At 41.8% G+C, this 17,342-nt stretch overlaps 1 protein-coding gene across 12 annotated transcripts in view; it reads left to right on the plus strand.

The window, feature by feature from the left end:
* Nucleotides 1-17,342, plus strand: part of ARID1B (AT-rich interaction domain 1B) — a 490,608-nt gene that overhangs the window by 297,150 nt on the left and 176,116 nt on the right. For 11 of the 12 annotated variants that reach the window (XM_066596068.1, XM_066596069.1, XM_066596077.1 and 8 more), the window contains one exon: nucleotides 7,226-7,315. In XM_066596068.1, coding sequence (XP_066452165.1) covers nucleotides 7,226-7,315 — 90 coding nt within the window. Of the gene's footprint in view, nucleotides 1-3,472; nucleotides 3,539-7,225; nucleotides 7,316-17,342 lie in introns of those variants that run through there. The other variant, XM_066596080.1, reaches the window with a different exon arrangement.

Below are 17,342 nucleotides of genomic sequence, written 5' to 3' on the forward strand. Positions count from 1 at the left end.
ATCACGGCTGTCTGCATAGTATTGCATAAACCAATGCAATCCTATGACAGCATACCAAGGCAGAAATTCTGCGTGAAATCTCGCAGCGGAATTTCTGCCAGTGTGAATTCGGCCTTTATTAGAGGAAGTTGTCTTTTACATATTTGATCTAAGTGGAATTTCTTTAAGAAGTTCTAAATCCTCTTTACTTTAATCTAATGGTTGGTTAACGGGATCCTGTCCTTTACTATTTGAAAGAAGCATGTGAAGCTCCCTAAAACCCACAATCGCTGGGTCTTCTATAGATGATCAGCTCTGAAAATGAAAAATAGTGCAAACATTTCCATGTTGAGGCCTGTGGGCGTGGTCTCTATAAGGGGTGAGACATGTCCATAACATTTAAGCGGTCTGTGCTTTTTGGTTAAATTGTCCAGAATAAATTTAAAATGTTGGTGACCCTGAACACAACATGCATTAATTTGAAGCTGACAGAAAAACTATTTCAGCTAAAGTACATTTTTGTTAAAAAGTATAGTTTAGCTTTGAAGGACTTCGTATGGTTACGCAGTTCTGAGAGTTAACCCTTTGCAATCCAAATTGGATTCAGGGTTGCCTAGGGGGCTTTCTCGTTCTGCCATCATACAATGGCGCCATCTGCTGGCTAGAGCCAGTACTGTGGTGTGGGACATGATGGAGAGGCCCCCCGACAACAGAGCAGCCAGTAATCTACAGTAAGAATACCCTGCCGGACGTCTTCTGACATTGGAGCTGTATAGCCTTCAATCAGAATGTCTTTGGACGTCAGACAGTGGATTGGAAAGGGTTATATCTATATTTCCAGTTAACACTATTCCTGGAAATTTCTTAGAGAAACCAGTAGGTGTAGATTGTACAGTGCTCTGGTGAGCCGAGCATCACTCTTCCTGGGGAAAAATGTTCTAAATATCACATTGTACAGGGATCAGATTTATAGGGTTTGTCATTATGCTATGCCCATGCAGAGGAAGCTGCCTAAATATGCCACTTTAGTTCTAACCTTGAAAATAGTATGGAAATTTTATTTTAAACCTGTGTAAAACATAATTTCAGCATGTTAATTATTTTTACTTTTTAACAGAATAAAAGATCCAAAGTTTAACAAGATAATTAGATAATTCTGCAAAAGGGATGATAGGGAAGGGGTTATGACATAGGTGGACTGTAGGGGAGGGGTTGTGACATGGGTGGACTCTAGGGAACGGGTTGTGACGTGGGGTGGACTGTGGGGAACGGGTTGTGACGTGGGGTGGACTGTGGGGAACGGGTTGTGACGTGGGGTGGACTGTGGGGAACGGGTTGTGACGTGGGGTGGACTGTGGGGAACGGGTTGTGACGTGGGGTGGACTGTGGGGAACGGGTTGTGACGTGGGGTGGACTGTGGGGAACGGGTTGTGACGTGGGGTGGACTGTGGGGAACGGGTTGTGACATGGGGTGGACTGTGGGGAACGGGTTGTGACGTGGGGTGGACTGTGGGGAACGGGTTGTGACGTGGGGTGGACTGTGGGGAACGGGTTGTGACATTGCCTCAGTATGAGTACAACTACAACGAAATGTTCTTTAGTATACGACGCACTGTGGACTGTACAGTTGGTAAGGTTATACTTTTTTATAATGTTTTTATTCAATTGTTAGTATGTGCTTGTTCCAGTCCTGGCTGTCCCTTGGAATGAATTCCTGCTATATGTATTTTCAGATGTTTGGAAGCATACAATCAATTTGCAAGAAGACATGGAAAGTAAGGTACCCAATATGCTGGGTGTCTAAATAGTAACACTCAAAACAAATGCAAAAGTTTTTCATTTTCATTTATATAGCACATGCATATTAGATCACTTCATATTGGGTTCTGTACCCACTGGGGCTCATAATCTGTTGTTGGAATTTGGGATGACACTGGAGTACCTGGAGGAAATGTATGCAAACACAGGAGAAACATACAAACTCTATGCAGATGTTGTCCTTGATCAGATTGGAATTTAGAAGCCCAGCGCCGCAGGACAACAATGCTTACGGTTTTTGTCCTCTTAACATAGTACACTAAAATAATGGCTATTTGGCTAAAGTAGCAAAAAGTTTTTATTTCATTTCATAGTTAGTAATTCAGCAGCCTCCCGTTCTCCTCCTTTATTTGGTCCATCACTGCATTGACATTCATTTAGAAGTTCTGTCTATTATAGGCATGGTTTATGTGGTGTGCCATATGCCATAGAACAATAATATTTACATATAGTGAGACTGGTAAAGCTAGGAACAGGTTGTGCATCGTGGGGTGTCTCTTATACTGAAGTCTCAGGCAGCAGATTACTAGGGGAACACTCAAGTAGCTCTTTTTTTTTTTTTTTTTCTTTAGTCCAGGTTATATTGAACACTTGTAGAAAATCAAGGGTGTTTTCACATCAGTTACAAAATTGTTTGTTGAATTATAGGAAACGAAAATCAAGGTTGGTGTCTTGTGAAGAGATAAGTACCATGAAAGCTTCACACTTCTATGTGGTAATTTTGGAATGACACTCAAAATGAGAGCGTCTTTCTTTTGGTTGTCCTTTCATCTCTATTGTGACATTGTTATACCTGACATATGTGGGCATTTGTCATTTGAGCTCTTTCAGTCTAGAACTAAACTTGTTATCCTTTATTTATCGCCAGGTCCCAACATAATGTAGCATTTCTTTACCATCAATCCTGGACACGATTTTATTGCATTACAATACGAACTGCAGTGTCCAATTCAGAAGTGAATAAAACCGAGAAATGGTTATGTGGCAACAACGGCTATTTTCAGAGCAATCTACCAACTCCATGCAGATTGTATGTGGGTCGTATCCTGATTGCAGTGAACCTGTTGCCATTCTCCTCTATTGCCCTCACATATTTGATGGCATTTCATTTTCTATGATGATCTAGATTAAGTAGCTTTGTAAGTGGTTTCATCACTCATTCTCTATCCATGTTTGCACCTTTGAATCCTGTGCAGCATCCCCATGATCTGATTTGTCGTTGACTAATGAATAACAGAATTGGTTTCGGCATGAGACAAACGGAATGCCGACATCAATCCAGAAATGCATTAATCTTTAATAATCCACATCTGCATGTTTTATAAATGGTGTAAGCAGTGATTGTTAATGCTGATACTCTCCTTTCCAAAGAGAAAGTGACAAGGAGCTTGTGCTTGGAAACTTCATTAAACGCCATCAAATGAGTGTTCTCACTGACCTTGCTGAGGGTATTAAACTAATGAAAGTTTTAAAATTGATTAAAAAGGCATAACGACTTGGAAGGTGGAGTCGTTGGATTTTTGGCATGTTACAAAGATACAGCAAAGTTAGCATCATGGATTAGGGATCAGGAGGAATCATGCAGAAGGCCTAGAATAATAGATACATAGGTTTAAGATATTCTTGAATTTTTTTTTTTAGGATAGGAATCTCCTATAATAAAATTGTCTTAGAAATGCCATGGAGACTATGAAAAATGTCAGTGGGTTGGTTTACGAAGATGATGAAGTTGCTACATCAAGTAGGTGTTGGTGAAATATGCGATAATCTATAGCTCACAGTTTGACTATTGTGAAGTACTGTAGTACGTAGAGAGCAACTTAGACACGTGGAATTTACTTTCCCCATGAGTATTATGGGTTAAGACTCCATCTTACCGGTGGAGCAATTCCACTAAAGAAAGTGTATAATACAGATAATAAATGTCTCTAATATACAGTACCTGCCTGTAGACTTTCAATCAATAGAATAGGAATAGAAAATACCCAATATTCAATAAATCAGCATTTCAAACGGTTATGTGCTTGAAATATTGAATGTAAAGGGATTTTCCTATTAACATAAATTTCCTTACTAAAACTCCCATGTCCAGCTTTAATACAAAATACATCATTTTTGAGTTCCGCAGTTTCCTTCTCTGCGGGTCAGAAGCGGGAAGTAGCACAGGGGTCAAGTATGCACACTTGCTCCCTTTCTCTGTTGGAACAGAGTGCATACACACATTACTATTGGCTCCATTGAAATTAGTGGAACCTATAGAAGACTGTAATAACATGACAGACAGCACAATTGGTGTTGCCGGGACAGCCCTCTCATCTAAATGGCGCTTCGGAAGTCAGGTAAAAGTAATAAAAAAAGAGCAGTACATTCTTGTACTGCACATGCTCAGCCGTATTATCACAGCTGTAATAAGCCAAATAATTAGGAAGATCAGCAGCAGCATCGCTTAGGTATAGGACACTTCATCCTTAGCATAAAAAGGGTTACAGGCAGCGACGTTTCGACCACGTTGTTGTATTTTTCATGCTTGAAAAAGACCACAACGTGGTCGAAACGTCGCTGCCTGTAACCCTTTTTATGCTAAGGATGGAATAAAGATGAAGTGTCTTATACCTAAGCGACTCTGCTGCTGGTCTTCCTAATTTGGCAGTTTCATGTGAGGAGTGGAGTCCTTCTTCGACCAGCTTTGCAGAGGCTACCTCCCCGGATCTGGGTATAATTCTAAGTGCTGCTGACTCTCCAGGATCTAGCTGTAATAAGCCAAACATACGGCGTAAGACTATCAGCCCCAATATGCGCTTACTGAGCATGCTCAGTTGGATCATTCACTTCTATGAGCTCTATTGATTTTAATGTAGCCCATAGAAGAGAGTACTAGGCCGAGTATGCGCAGTAAAACTAATCTTCTGTCGAGCACAATAAAAAGTGTTTTAGATGCCCTGAATTTATTTTCGCACATTTTTCCCCCCTAATACCTTATGATATCATAATTTTTTAATTATTTGGGTTATCTAAACTCAAACACGTATATGATACAATGTAATAAATACCTGTAAAAGCTGCATTCAGACATAGATTTGGTTGTGGTGAAAATTTTCTGCCGCATTGTCATCTGCACAAATTCCTAATCCAATTGCGTGCCAAAATCTGTGTGGATTTTGACATGGATTTTGATACAGATCCACAGGGGACCTCAGCCCTTCAATTAAAAGAGTGAAATGTTCTGCAGATCTGTACCAAAATCCGCCACGTGTAAATACACCCATATATAAATATACAAGCGTGTGTTTACACATTGCAGGTGACAATCTGCACCAAACTTTGCAGCATATTTTGCACTGTAAGTTTTTTTGCGGACTTTGACATGAATTGGCACACATTCGCTCCAAGGCCACTCTCAGACATCCATTTTTACCGTGGTATAACACCCCCGTTGATTTAAAAGATGGCGTGCACTAAAACCCGCTGTCGGAGGCCAATAATTTGGCGTTTTGCCGACTGCATGTGTGAGAGTGACATCAGGGGTGAAGTCTGCTGCAGATCCGTGTTAAAATGTGATTCAAAGTGCACATCGACTGATGCGGATTTTTACAGGATGTTTGACAAAGATTTTCCACGGTAGAAAGTTTGAACAAAATCCAACATTTTTGAACGTACCCTCATATACAGTGTGTGTGTGTGTGTGTGTGTGTGTGTGTGTGTATATGTATGTGTGTGTGTGTGTGTGTGTGTGTGTGTATATATGTATATATATATATATATTATTTATTAAACCAGAGGGTGCCAGATAGGGAAGTACAGGGCACTATGAAGGGAGGCTGCAGTGTTGGATTGTGGGAGCTTTGTGATGCCACAGCGCCCGCCCCCTTTAAATGAGAAAAGCGGGACGTAAACAGAAACCATGGAGATACAGAAGGTGGGCGAATACTACATGATTAGGGACAATTAGTGTTACTATATGTGGTAGATGCTGTTCCAGCTCTGATTTAGTCATTTTTTGTGGAAAACCCCTTTAAAAGGATGTTGTTGGACGAGCGTCTTCACTGAAAATCATGCCTGATAAAGTGTGAATTGCCAGGAAGTTTTTAGATTTCTTCTCTTCGGTATCCCCTTGTCTCCTATCAAATACTCCAATGCTAGCAGAGCCTCGGGCCTACATACATATTTAGACGTTACTTGTGCTAACATGGAATTGCCATTTGTTTACTATATTGAGCAGCGTTTTTCTGCGTGAGCTCGTAGACATGTTTATTACAGTGTAAATATTACAGTCTTTGCTGTTCCCATGCGATAATGAGACGTGTGTCTTCAGATGCTTACACAGGTCCTTTTGGGGCGCTGCTAAGGGACAGGGAGGGATTTGCTGGAGTAAAAATGTCCAGTAGAGGTATTTTTTATGTTGTCATCTTTAGGCTCCTTCACACTGACAAGCACAATATCGCATAATTGCCTGCGATTTTCTTGCGCAATAGATGACAACAGGGGTTGCTAATGTTAAAATCGCATCGCACTGACATTGCAAGTTCGTGCATTGCGATAACTCGGAGGCTCCATACGGAAACATGGGCGAGAAAAAATAGCAAAATGCAGAAAGCAGGACACGCAGCGATTTCCAAGTCTCGCAACATCGCATGATAGAAAACATTGTCGATGGGAATAAAGCCATTGAAAAGCATGTGTTTTATAATTCTGTGTTTTCTTGCACTCACATCATTCAAAAAATCAGGTGATTTTTCTGGTCAGTGTGAAGGCAGCCTTACTGTTCTGCACTGCAGGTAAACCTCATAAACAGGCAGCTTAGCAAGGAGAAGAAAACCATATTAATATACATAGAACTGGGTTGGTGCTATCTAGCATTCCTAAACACTCCTCAAAATGTTCACTGCTAAAAGTGTGACACTTGCATGTTATACCATGTATCAAACAACATAGTATGTTAGGCTGCAAAAAAGACACGTCCTTCAAGTCCAGCCTATTTACCCCTCAATGCCGATCCAGAGGAAGGCAAAAAAAAGGTAGAATCTAATTTTCCTCATATAACCTTTTAATGCCCCATGACGTACAGTAATATCATGCAGAATCAGGGTTTCTATAGAGGGCGGTTGGGAGACTATCACCCTCCATACAAGGTGGGTTCTGTCTGTTTCTTACAGCTGACATCCACCAAAAGCTCAGATTAGCACAGCCACTGATGGGAGTTATTAACTCTTTAAATGCCACTGTTAATTCTGACTGTGGCATTTGCCTCAATCGATGTGCAGTTGCCATGGCAGTCAGGGGCCTTCTGAAAGCCCCCAGGGCTGCCATTGCAGATTGCTTATCAAGCCTTGCCCATGGCATATTGTTGGTCACACATGGTTTGAGCAAATGTAGTTTGTTAATATAAAATTACAATTATTTTCCTATCTTTTCTCTTTTATATTTCTAGGGAGCCAGATGCCCCCGCAACCTCCGGGTAGTCAAACAGAGTCTAGTTCACATCCTGCCTTGAGCCAATCACCAATGCCACAGGATAGAGGTAAGTAGTCGAAACTTCTTTTCATGGTATTTATATACTATGTTGAATACAATTTGAATGTGAAAGGAAGCTATAAGTCTTACATTTTGATAATTGGTTACAGGGGCTAAAGTAAGACTTTTATATACCTTCCTGTGCTCCACACACATTCCTCTAAGTATTGGGGACATCAGCTGGAATTCAGGAGGGGTCGCAGGGTATGGTTGAGGCTTGAGGCCACAGATAAAAATGTTCTGCTCTTATCCATCATGTTTACCCTCTTCCCATCATGCCTTTCTACGTGACAAGTACGTGTCAACGCTCTGAAGCTATAAGCATCAGGTTTTCTGGTCCTACAGTGACAATTTCTGTGGGAAAATTGGCTTGAAAGTGATGGTCAGAATTTCAATCTCCACATTCACTTTTGAGGACACATTTACAAGATTAGTCAGGGAGGGATTGTCAATTACCAGTCTCGCTGAGCTCTTGTGTTCTTTCATGAAGCTGATGACGTTTTATTTGCAGACACTTCTTGCTGGGTATTGCTTTTACAGGGGGCTTACTTTCTGACAGTTGTCCTTTTATCCCCTCCAGTTGTTAAAGGGGTTGTCCCGCGCCGAAACGGGGTTTGTTTTTTTTTCAACAGCCCCGCCGTTCGGCGCGAGACAACCCCGATGCAGGGGTTAAACAAGAACACCGGACAGCGCTTACCTGAATCCCCGCGCTCTGGTGACTTCTTACTTACCTGCTGAAGATGGCCGCCGGGATCTTCTCCCTCGGTGGACCGCAGGGCTTCTGTGCGGTCCATTGCCGATTCCAGCCTCCTGATTGGCTGGAATCGGCAAGTGACGGGGCGGAGCTACACGGAGCCCCATTGAGAAAAGAAGACCGGACTGCGCAAGCGCGTCTAATCTGGCGATTAGACGCTGAAAATTAGACGGCTCCATGGAAACGAGGACGCTAGCAACGGAACAGGTAAGTGAAAAATTTCTGATAACTTCTGTATGGCTCATAATTAATGCACAATGTACATTACGAAGTGCATTAATATGGCCATACAGAAGTGTATAGACCCACTTTGTTTCACGGGACAACCCCTTTAAGCATAGTTGTTCTTATATGGATACCTACAGAAACCATTTATACTCCTAAAATATTGAGTTGATCAGAATCTACTTGACATTAGGATTTTAAAGGGGTTTTCCTGTCAGTGCCAGGATACACCTGGGTTGGAGTGCAAGACGCTGCTCTGACCCCTGTGTAGTGGCTAGCACTCCTAATTGTAGGTGCAGCTCTCATTGAAACCAGTGGGGCCCCAGCCTGCAATTACAAACGCCAGCCACTACACAGGGGTTGGAGCAGCAACTTCCACTCCTACTCTGGTGTATTCCGGCACTGACAGGCGATGTTGCCTTGAAAAAATCCTTTAATTAGTTATTGGCAGGTCCCAAACAAAGGAATAAAACATTTTAGGGTTCTTTCACACAGAGCATTAATTATTAGAATGAACAAATGAGTGAATGAGTTGTTGGCTTTGGAGCGACATACACTTGCATGTGCAGATATTTGTTTACATTTTTTCGTTACAGCTTGTAGAGTCCATTGTTTGTCTAAAAAGGGGGTTTGGAAATGCCCGGGAATGACTGAATGATTGCTTTTTACATGGAACGCCTGGCAAATGATGATGGCTGATTTTTATGCCTGCATAAAATGAGTGATGAACGATAAGTGAGCTAATTATGCTACATTGGTCAATCATTGGTCATGTTTACATCTAACGATTTCGTACAATTCAACGATTATTTGAGTAATATTCTATCTCAATAATATTCTTCATATGGTGGGAAACACCTTTAATAAATTCTTATATGAAATCGGATATAGATACACAAGCCTTTCCCTGTATATATTTCATGCATTTTAATTATTTAACCCAAGTGCCATCACTTAATGGGTTTAAAAGAAGGGGACATCATGAACGTTAGTAGAGTTGAGCGAACATACTCTGCCGAACTCTGCTCGTTCGAGCATTAGCGTACTCTATGGCGTACGAGCATCAAGCAGTGTTCGACAACCCCCCCCCAGTTTTTGGCTCCTTCCCGCTGTGACGGGTCTGTTTTGGCCCCTCCCCGCCGCAACTCGCGTCATTGGCAAATTTTTTGGCTGGCTGGCGAGAGAGAGAGTGAACCTAGAAAAAAAAAAGCTCGACACCCGGCGTCCCACATACAAAAATGCTCAAGTCTCCCATTGTAGTCAATGGGGTTCGTTACTCGAGTAGAACTCTTGAATTTTACGAAAAGCTCGATTCGAATAACGCGGATACGAGCATTTGGATGCTCACTCATCTCTGAACATTAGTTATTTGAGTTATGTTTCCTGGGCATGAAATAAGTTTAGTTACATTTTTCATTGGTAAATATACAAACAGTGAGACAAGGGTTAACACACAAAAACAGGTTGAGACTTTATTGCAGCCAAAGTACTAGCAGTGACCAATGTCCTAAGAAGACAGATGGGTTGTGTTTTCTTTGCATACTGGAAAGGGTTTTATTGTCCATTTTAAAACGGCTTCTGCGGACGGTCTGCAGCTCGCTATCCGATTCGCTCTTCTGTGGTTACACCATGTAGATGCTTTTAGCACAAAACATCTGAGCAAAGCATGCCAAGAATATTTTTTCGTCAGTCCCAAGGTGCAAATGATTTGTATGTTTCCCAGTGATGACTATCTGAATATTGTTTGCTGTCCCACTTCAGGCATCCATGCGTAAGACACTTTTTTCTTAACACCGCTGCACAATTTTCATTCAAACAAATGCTTAGGAAGGAATGTTGTAATCTCGGTGGAATGTGACCCAGTTTTTATAGGAAGCAACAAAGACGTTCAGTCTTAACTGTGCTGTGGTATTAGAGTTGGTGTTAAGCTGGTCTCTTACAGTGCAATGTGCTTCTAACTGGAGAAACCACCAGTCCGGGCGGAGAATGGGGCATCTAGAGTCGTCACTAATAGCTATACTCCTACTGCCAACGTTTCTGACACTGAAGACTTTCAAAATAAGTACGCAATGGAAATTCAGGAAGATTTCTTATTGTAATCAAAATTTAATAACCCTTCCGTGACACACACGGTTATATACGTCCTCTTCACATACCCCGTGCAGTTAGCACACATATAGCAGTCCATCGCAAATGCTGTGCATGGAGCAGATTCGCTCTATTGGTGTCCCAAACCCCCTATGCCCGCGATATTATCAGATAATATGGGTGCCATCTGGGTATCGTGGCAGCCAGGGGACATCTTAAGGGTCCCTGAGCTGCCATGATCGTTTGCCTATTAAAGACATGCCTGTCTTAATACTATAAAGACTATTTTATTATACTGTATAAACGATCATATGCTTTAATCCCACATGATTAACTCATTTAGGAAAAAATACACAATGGAAGAATTGCCCTTCGTTTGGCCACTCTGTCTCCAGTAAAAAATTGAATAAAAAGCTTGCAAAAAGTCATATGTTCCCCAAAATGGTACTAATGCAAACTGCAGTGCGTAGACAAAGTATGGATCTCTAAGGACCCGCCATCAGACGGCAACACCCGATATGTGCTCCTGGTATAGAGCAATTCATCTCACATGGTCTTGAACCTGCTCAAAAGGTGAAGAAGAAAACATTAAGAAACCGCGGAGGAAGAACATGCCAGAAGGAAACCAGACAGCAAACAAAAAAAAAAAGTGTAAATTCTAGTGTTAGACCCAGTTGTTCTACAAAAATAAGCATTCCCATACATGGAGGAGAACCTAAGGCAGATATAATAAAGGTTTTACATGAAAACATAAGAAACTATGGCATCGTCAAATCTTCAATGGAAAAAATAAGGCCTTTTGAAGACCCAGTAGTAAGTAACCAGGCCCAATATGTACTCCTGGATCATAATAGTTTATCTCACGTGGCCTCAAATCCACTTTAAAACTGAAGAGCAGTAATAAACCATATAGAAGAGCAGGCCATATGGAGACCAGGCGGGAAGCGAATTGAAAAACTTTTATGAGGGTGAGTCAAAAATTATTTGCACTCTGGCTGTAAAATTTATCATATCAGTATAACAGGATCAGACATACATTATGAAGGTTTGCCATCAAAACCGGACCAACTAATGTATAGTCAAATCGTTAACTCTCTAGAGCAGGAGGTATGGAGAGTTTTAATTGGTCAGTTCAGCAAGATTTAATTACTTAAGAGTTAATTACTCGTTCGTTCTCCAGACTTATAGATAAGGGCAGAGAAAAATAGTCATTTTTTTTATTCTCTGCCACCAACTGTAAACAAATTTGTGTAAACCAAAAGTGGTTTTGCGGGACCACAGTATTGATGACCTAACCTTAGAATAGGCTATCTATCAGATTCGTGGGGGTATGACTCTTGCCAGCCAACCTTTTTGAATAGGCCAGCTGTGCTTTGTACAACGGCTTGTCTAGATTTTATCACAATCCTAAAAATAAAGATTTGTAATCTCCAAAGGGATAAGGTCTATGAAAATTGCTTACATAATGTAAAAACTTCGCTAGGAAGCTAACCTGAAAAACTAGTTTCAAAGACTGTTATTCTTGACCTTTCTTCCAAATAAATCAGTAATATCAGATAGTGGATCTTACACATAGCACCCCTATTGATTAGCTGTTTGCTAGAGCCAGTGTGCACTGGGACTAGCACAGCTCTGTACACTGTACAGTGGTCCGGAATGGTACTGCAAGCTCTGTCCTATTCACTTAAAAAACAAAAGTGTTAGCAGGGCTGCCTAAGGCTGGTTCCACATCTGCGGTGGAACCTCCTGTTGGAGGCTCAATCGCAGATCCAGCTCGAAATACCAGAAGGAAAAGCGCTTTTCTTCTGTCAAAAAGCTGGGCAGCCGAGTGGAAAGCAGACAGACCCCATTGTAGTTAATGGGTTCCCTTCAGCACTCTTCAATTCCATCTTGAGACAAAGTTGTTCGGCTGCAGGGATTCCCCTTTCTAGCTTCCCGAACAAAGTAGGAAACCAGAACCCCCGCCACAGATGGAAGATAAAGTAGTATAACCCTGGAATACCACTTTAAAATGCCCAGTCAGATCACCTTCATGGATAGTCAAATATGCCACCTAATTATATAGTCATTAGGATTTTTTTCATTAGCCACGTGTCCTGCAAAGATTATGCAGTACATTTCAATTCAAGTGTAAAGTTTGTTTAGAGAAGCAGGACAACGATTCCATTGAAGTGAGTTGATGGTAAGTTGCTCTGGTATTCTATTTCTGGCGTGAAATGCATTATACCAAAAGCCACGAAGGTTATGTTGCCCACATTATGTTTGAAACACTTGTGTATCAGATCAGCAGATTCATCTCTAGTTTACAGGAATTGCAAGAAATTCCTTCTGTGCAAGCCATTGACTGAGATATAGGTTTCCAGTTTTCTTTAACCCATTTAGGACCAGGCATGGTAGATCCAGCGCCTGGTCCTGGACTTAAAGCCCAGCTGTATGTAAAATTACAGCAAGGATTTAAGCCTCCTGCTCTGTAATCAATCAGGCAGGACGGGTTGTCAGCAGTTAGTGACAGATGATAACCCGGAGGAGAAGGCAGAAGGGGTTTTAACCCTTTCTGTCCTCTCCTTCCCCAAGTACACAGTGCTCAATGAGCATTGTGTACTGAAAAGTGGAAGTGTAACTTTCACTACGGGAGCCCGGGGGTCACGTGACCGCTGGGGATTCCCTGCTATAGCAGAGCTGCAGGGTCGTACTAGACCAGCTCTGCCAGTGACTGTCACTACAGGGGTTGTTTTCCCGTGTAACTGGGGCTCCTATGGATGCCCCAGCTACAGTGGGAAAGTGTCAAATAAAAAAAAAAACCATCTGAATGTCCCCCAGAGGTCTTACATGACGTCATGGGGGACATAGTAAAAAAACATAATTACATATATACACTACCGTTCAAAAGTTTGGGGTCACCCAAACAATTTTGTGTTTTCCATGAAAAGTCACACTTATTCACCACCATGCGTTGTGAAATGAATAGAAAATAGAGTCAAGACATTGACAAGGTTAGAAATAATGATTTGTATTTGAAATAACATTGTTTTTACATCAAACTTTGCTTTCGTCAAAGAATCCTCCTTTTGCAGCAATTACAGCATTGCACACCTTTGACATTCTAGCTGTTAATTTGTTGAGGTAAGCTTGAGAAATTGCACCCCACGCTTCTAGAAGCATCTCCCACAAGTTGGATTGGTTGGATGGGCACTTCTGGCGTACCATACGGTCAAGCTGCTCCCACAACAGCTCAATGGGGTTCAGATCTGGTGACTGCGCTGGCCACTCCATTACCGATAGAATACCAGCTGCCTGCTTCTGCTGTAAATAGTTCTTGCACAATTTGGAGGTGTGTTTAGGGTCATTGTCCTGTTGTAGGATGAAATTGGTTCCAATCAAGCGCTGTCCACTGGGTATGGCATGGCGTTGCAAAATGGAGTGATAGCCTTCCTTATTCAGAATCCCTTTTACCCTGTACAAATCTCCCACCTTACCAGCACCAAAGCAACCCCAGACCATCACATTACCTCCACCATGCTTAACAGATGACGTCAGGCATTCTTCCAGCATCTTTTCATTTGTTCTGCGTCTCACAAACATTCTTCTTTGTGATCCAAACACCTCAAACTTGGATTCATCCGTCCACAACACTTTTTTCCAGTCTTCCTCTGTCCAATGTCTGTGTTCTTTTGCCCATCTTAATCTTTTTCTTTTATTGGCCAGTCTCAGATATGGCTTTTTCTTTGCCACTCTGCCCTGAAGCCCAAAATCCCGCAGCCGCCTCTTCACTGTAGATGTTGACACTGGTGTTTTGCGGGTACTATTTAATGAAGATGCCAGTTGGGTACCTGTGAGGCGTCTGTTTCTCAAACTAGAGACTCTAATGTGCTTATCTTCTTGCTTAGTTGTGCAACGCGGCCTCCCACTTCTTTTTCTACTCTGGTTAGAGCCTGTTTGTGCTGTCCTCTGAAGGGAGTAGTACACACCGTTGTAGGAAATCTTCAATTTCTTAGCAATTTCTCGCATGGAATAGCCTTCATTTCTAAGAACAAGAATAGACTGTCGAGTTTCAGATGACAGTTCTCTTTTTCTGGCCATTTTGAGCGTTTAATTGACCTCACAAATGTGATGCTCCAGAAACTCAATCTGCTCACAGGAAGGTCAGTTTTGTAGCTTCTGTAACGAGCTAGACTGTTTTCAGATGTGTGAACATGATTGCACAAGGGTTTTCTAATCATCAATTAGCCTTCTGAGCCAATGAGCAAACACATTGTACCATTAGAACACTGGAGTGATAGTTGCTGGAAATGGGCCTCTATACACCTTTGTAGATATTGCACAAAAAAACAGACATTTGCAGCTAGAATAGTCATTTACCACATTAGCAATGTATAGAGTGCATTTGTTTAAAGTTAGGACTAGTTTAAAGTTATCTTCATTGAAAAGTACAGTGCTTTTCCTTCAAAAATAAGGACATTTCAATGTGACCCCAAACTTTTGAACGGTAGTGTAAGTAACACAAAATTACAGAATAAAACAACAATATATATATATAAGAAAGAAAATAACACAAAACCGACGCCAACCAAACCGCTGCTATAAGCGCCCTGTAATCCAAAAACATACATATTATATATCAAAATGTCTGAAACAAAATGAGAAACCCATTTGCATACTTTATTTTACTGTAAATATAGTAATTTAAAAAAAGATAACTAAAAATGTTTAAAAAATCATTTTTTTTAGCTTTTTACCCCCAATAAAAATAAAAAACTTGAAAAAGTCAGTGAAAAAGATATTCAAAAAATCGCCCTATCTCACAGAGAGAAAAATGCAGCAAAAATAATTTTGATAGCGAAAGGAAAAAAATAGGGCAGTAAAACCACCACATGGGTAAAATCCCTAAAGTGTCTAGACCTTAAGGTACAAAACAGCCTGGTCCTTAAGGGGTTAAGTAAAGGTTCTTCAGGAGTTGTAGAGTTTATTTATTATACAGAATTATTCCCTAATTGCTGCTGATCTTTATGAGAAGGATGATTGCTGCATTTGAATTAATAAAAAATCATGGACAGGATGCTCCATTTCTCTGTTTAAAAGGCCACTCCAGTTTTTATTCATTCATGATGTAGCTATCCCCCCCAGTTTGTCACTTTGTGTGTGTAATATATTTTAAACTACTAACAACCACTTGTCAGTATGTGAGTGCCTTTCATGCTCCGTCCCCTGGTGACATCATAGAAGGTCCTACAACATATATAAAACACAGAGCCTGACCGACAAAAGAACAACACAGTTAGGGCTCTTGGAAGGGGAGGACAAAAATAACAAGCTTAGAATACAACTAAGCGTTCTCAGACACAACTCAGCGGTCCTAACGGAAGACACCGACCTATTGCCACCACAAAGATCTGGTGGGCTGAAGGACCTGTGGTGACATCACTGCTGTGAGAGGAGCCATTGTACAGTTTGGTAAAAAAAGATCCGGTGGGCTGAAGGACCTGCGGTGACGTCACTGCTGTGGGGGAAGCTATTGTGCAGCTTGGTAGAAAGTACTGGGTACTGGATAAACCGACAGCAGCTACTACCAGGACCTGTAATGACGCCACAGTCATGTGATCACATGTGTGGGTAGAGTAGGGAATCACATGACGAGGGATGATCACTGTATCTAGGAATCTGGTGATGTGTGGAATAGCAGAGTTGTGTGATGTGTGGAGTCAGGATGGATGTACAATGTAGCAGAGCTGTGTGTGTAATGTGCTGTATGTGTGATGTGTTGGGTGAGCATGCATGAAGTAGAGTTGTGTGTGTAATGTGTGGGAATGAAGATAGATGTAGTAGAGCTGTGTGTGTGATGTGTGGGAATCATAATGAATGTACAATGTAGCAGTGCTGTGTGTGGGAATCAAGGTTGATGTACTACAGCTGTGTGGCATGTAGTAGAACTGTGTGTAATGTCTGGGAATCAAGGTGGATGTACTACAGCTGTGTGTGGTATGTAGTAGACCTGTGTGTAATGTGTGGGGTCAGGATGGATGTAGCAGAGCTGTGTGTGTGTGATGTGTGGGGATCATAATGCATGTACCATGTAGAACGGCTGATACTATAATTTCCTAATAATTACTAGTATATGTTTGTGTGTGGTTGTATTACATTGGTTAGTTATTCCTTTCTATCTAAATCTGCTGGCCTCTCTCCTCAGATGGTCATGTGATCTCAGTTCTGACCAGCTCAGATTTACTTGGGGTTATGTGTTAAATTTCTAGTCAGGTTCTCAGTTTGTGTGATGCTGGTAATGGATCTACCACGGAAACTGCCTGCGGGGGAAAACAGACACCCCTGTTAGTCACTGATAATAACACAGTCCTGTCACAGTTATAATAGAGGAGACCATAGCTCATCCTCTTGACTGGATACTTATGGTCTGTAGCTTATGTAGGTGAATATAGATGGTAATGATAATTAAAGGGGTTGTCCCGCGCCGAAACGTTTTTTTTTTTTTTCAACCCCCCCCCCCTCCCCCCCGTTCGGCGCGAGACAACCCCGATGCAGGGACTGAAAAAAAGAGCAGCACAGCGCTTACCTGAATCCCGGCGCTCCGGTGACTTCTATACTTACCGGTGAAGATGGCCGCCGGGATCCTCTACCTCCGTGGACCGCAGCTCTTCTGTGCGGTCCATTGCCGATTCCAGCCTCCTGATTGGCTGGAATCGGCACGTGACGGGGCGGAGCTACACAGAGCCCCATAGAGAACAGCAGAAGACCCGGACTGCGCAAGCGTGGCTAATTTGGCCATCGGAGGGCGAAAATTAGTCGGCTCCATGGGAACGAGGACGCTAGCAACGGAGCAGGTAAGTAAAAAACTTTTTATAACTTCTGTATGGCTCATAATTAATGCACAATGTACATTACAAAGTGCATTATTATGGCCATACAGAAGTGTATAGACCCACTTGCTGCCGCGGGACAACCCCTTTAAACTGTC

Source organism: Eleutherodactylus coqui, chromosome 3 (genome assembly GCF_035609145.1).
Source record: "Eleutherodactylus coqui strain aEleCoq1 chromosome 3, aEleCoq1.hap1, whole genome shotgun sequence".
NCBI classification, from domain to species: domain Eukaryota; kingdom Metazoa; phylum Chordata; class Amphibia; order Anura; family Eleutherodactylidae; genus Eleutherodactylus; species Eleutherodactylus coqui.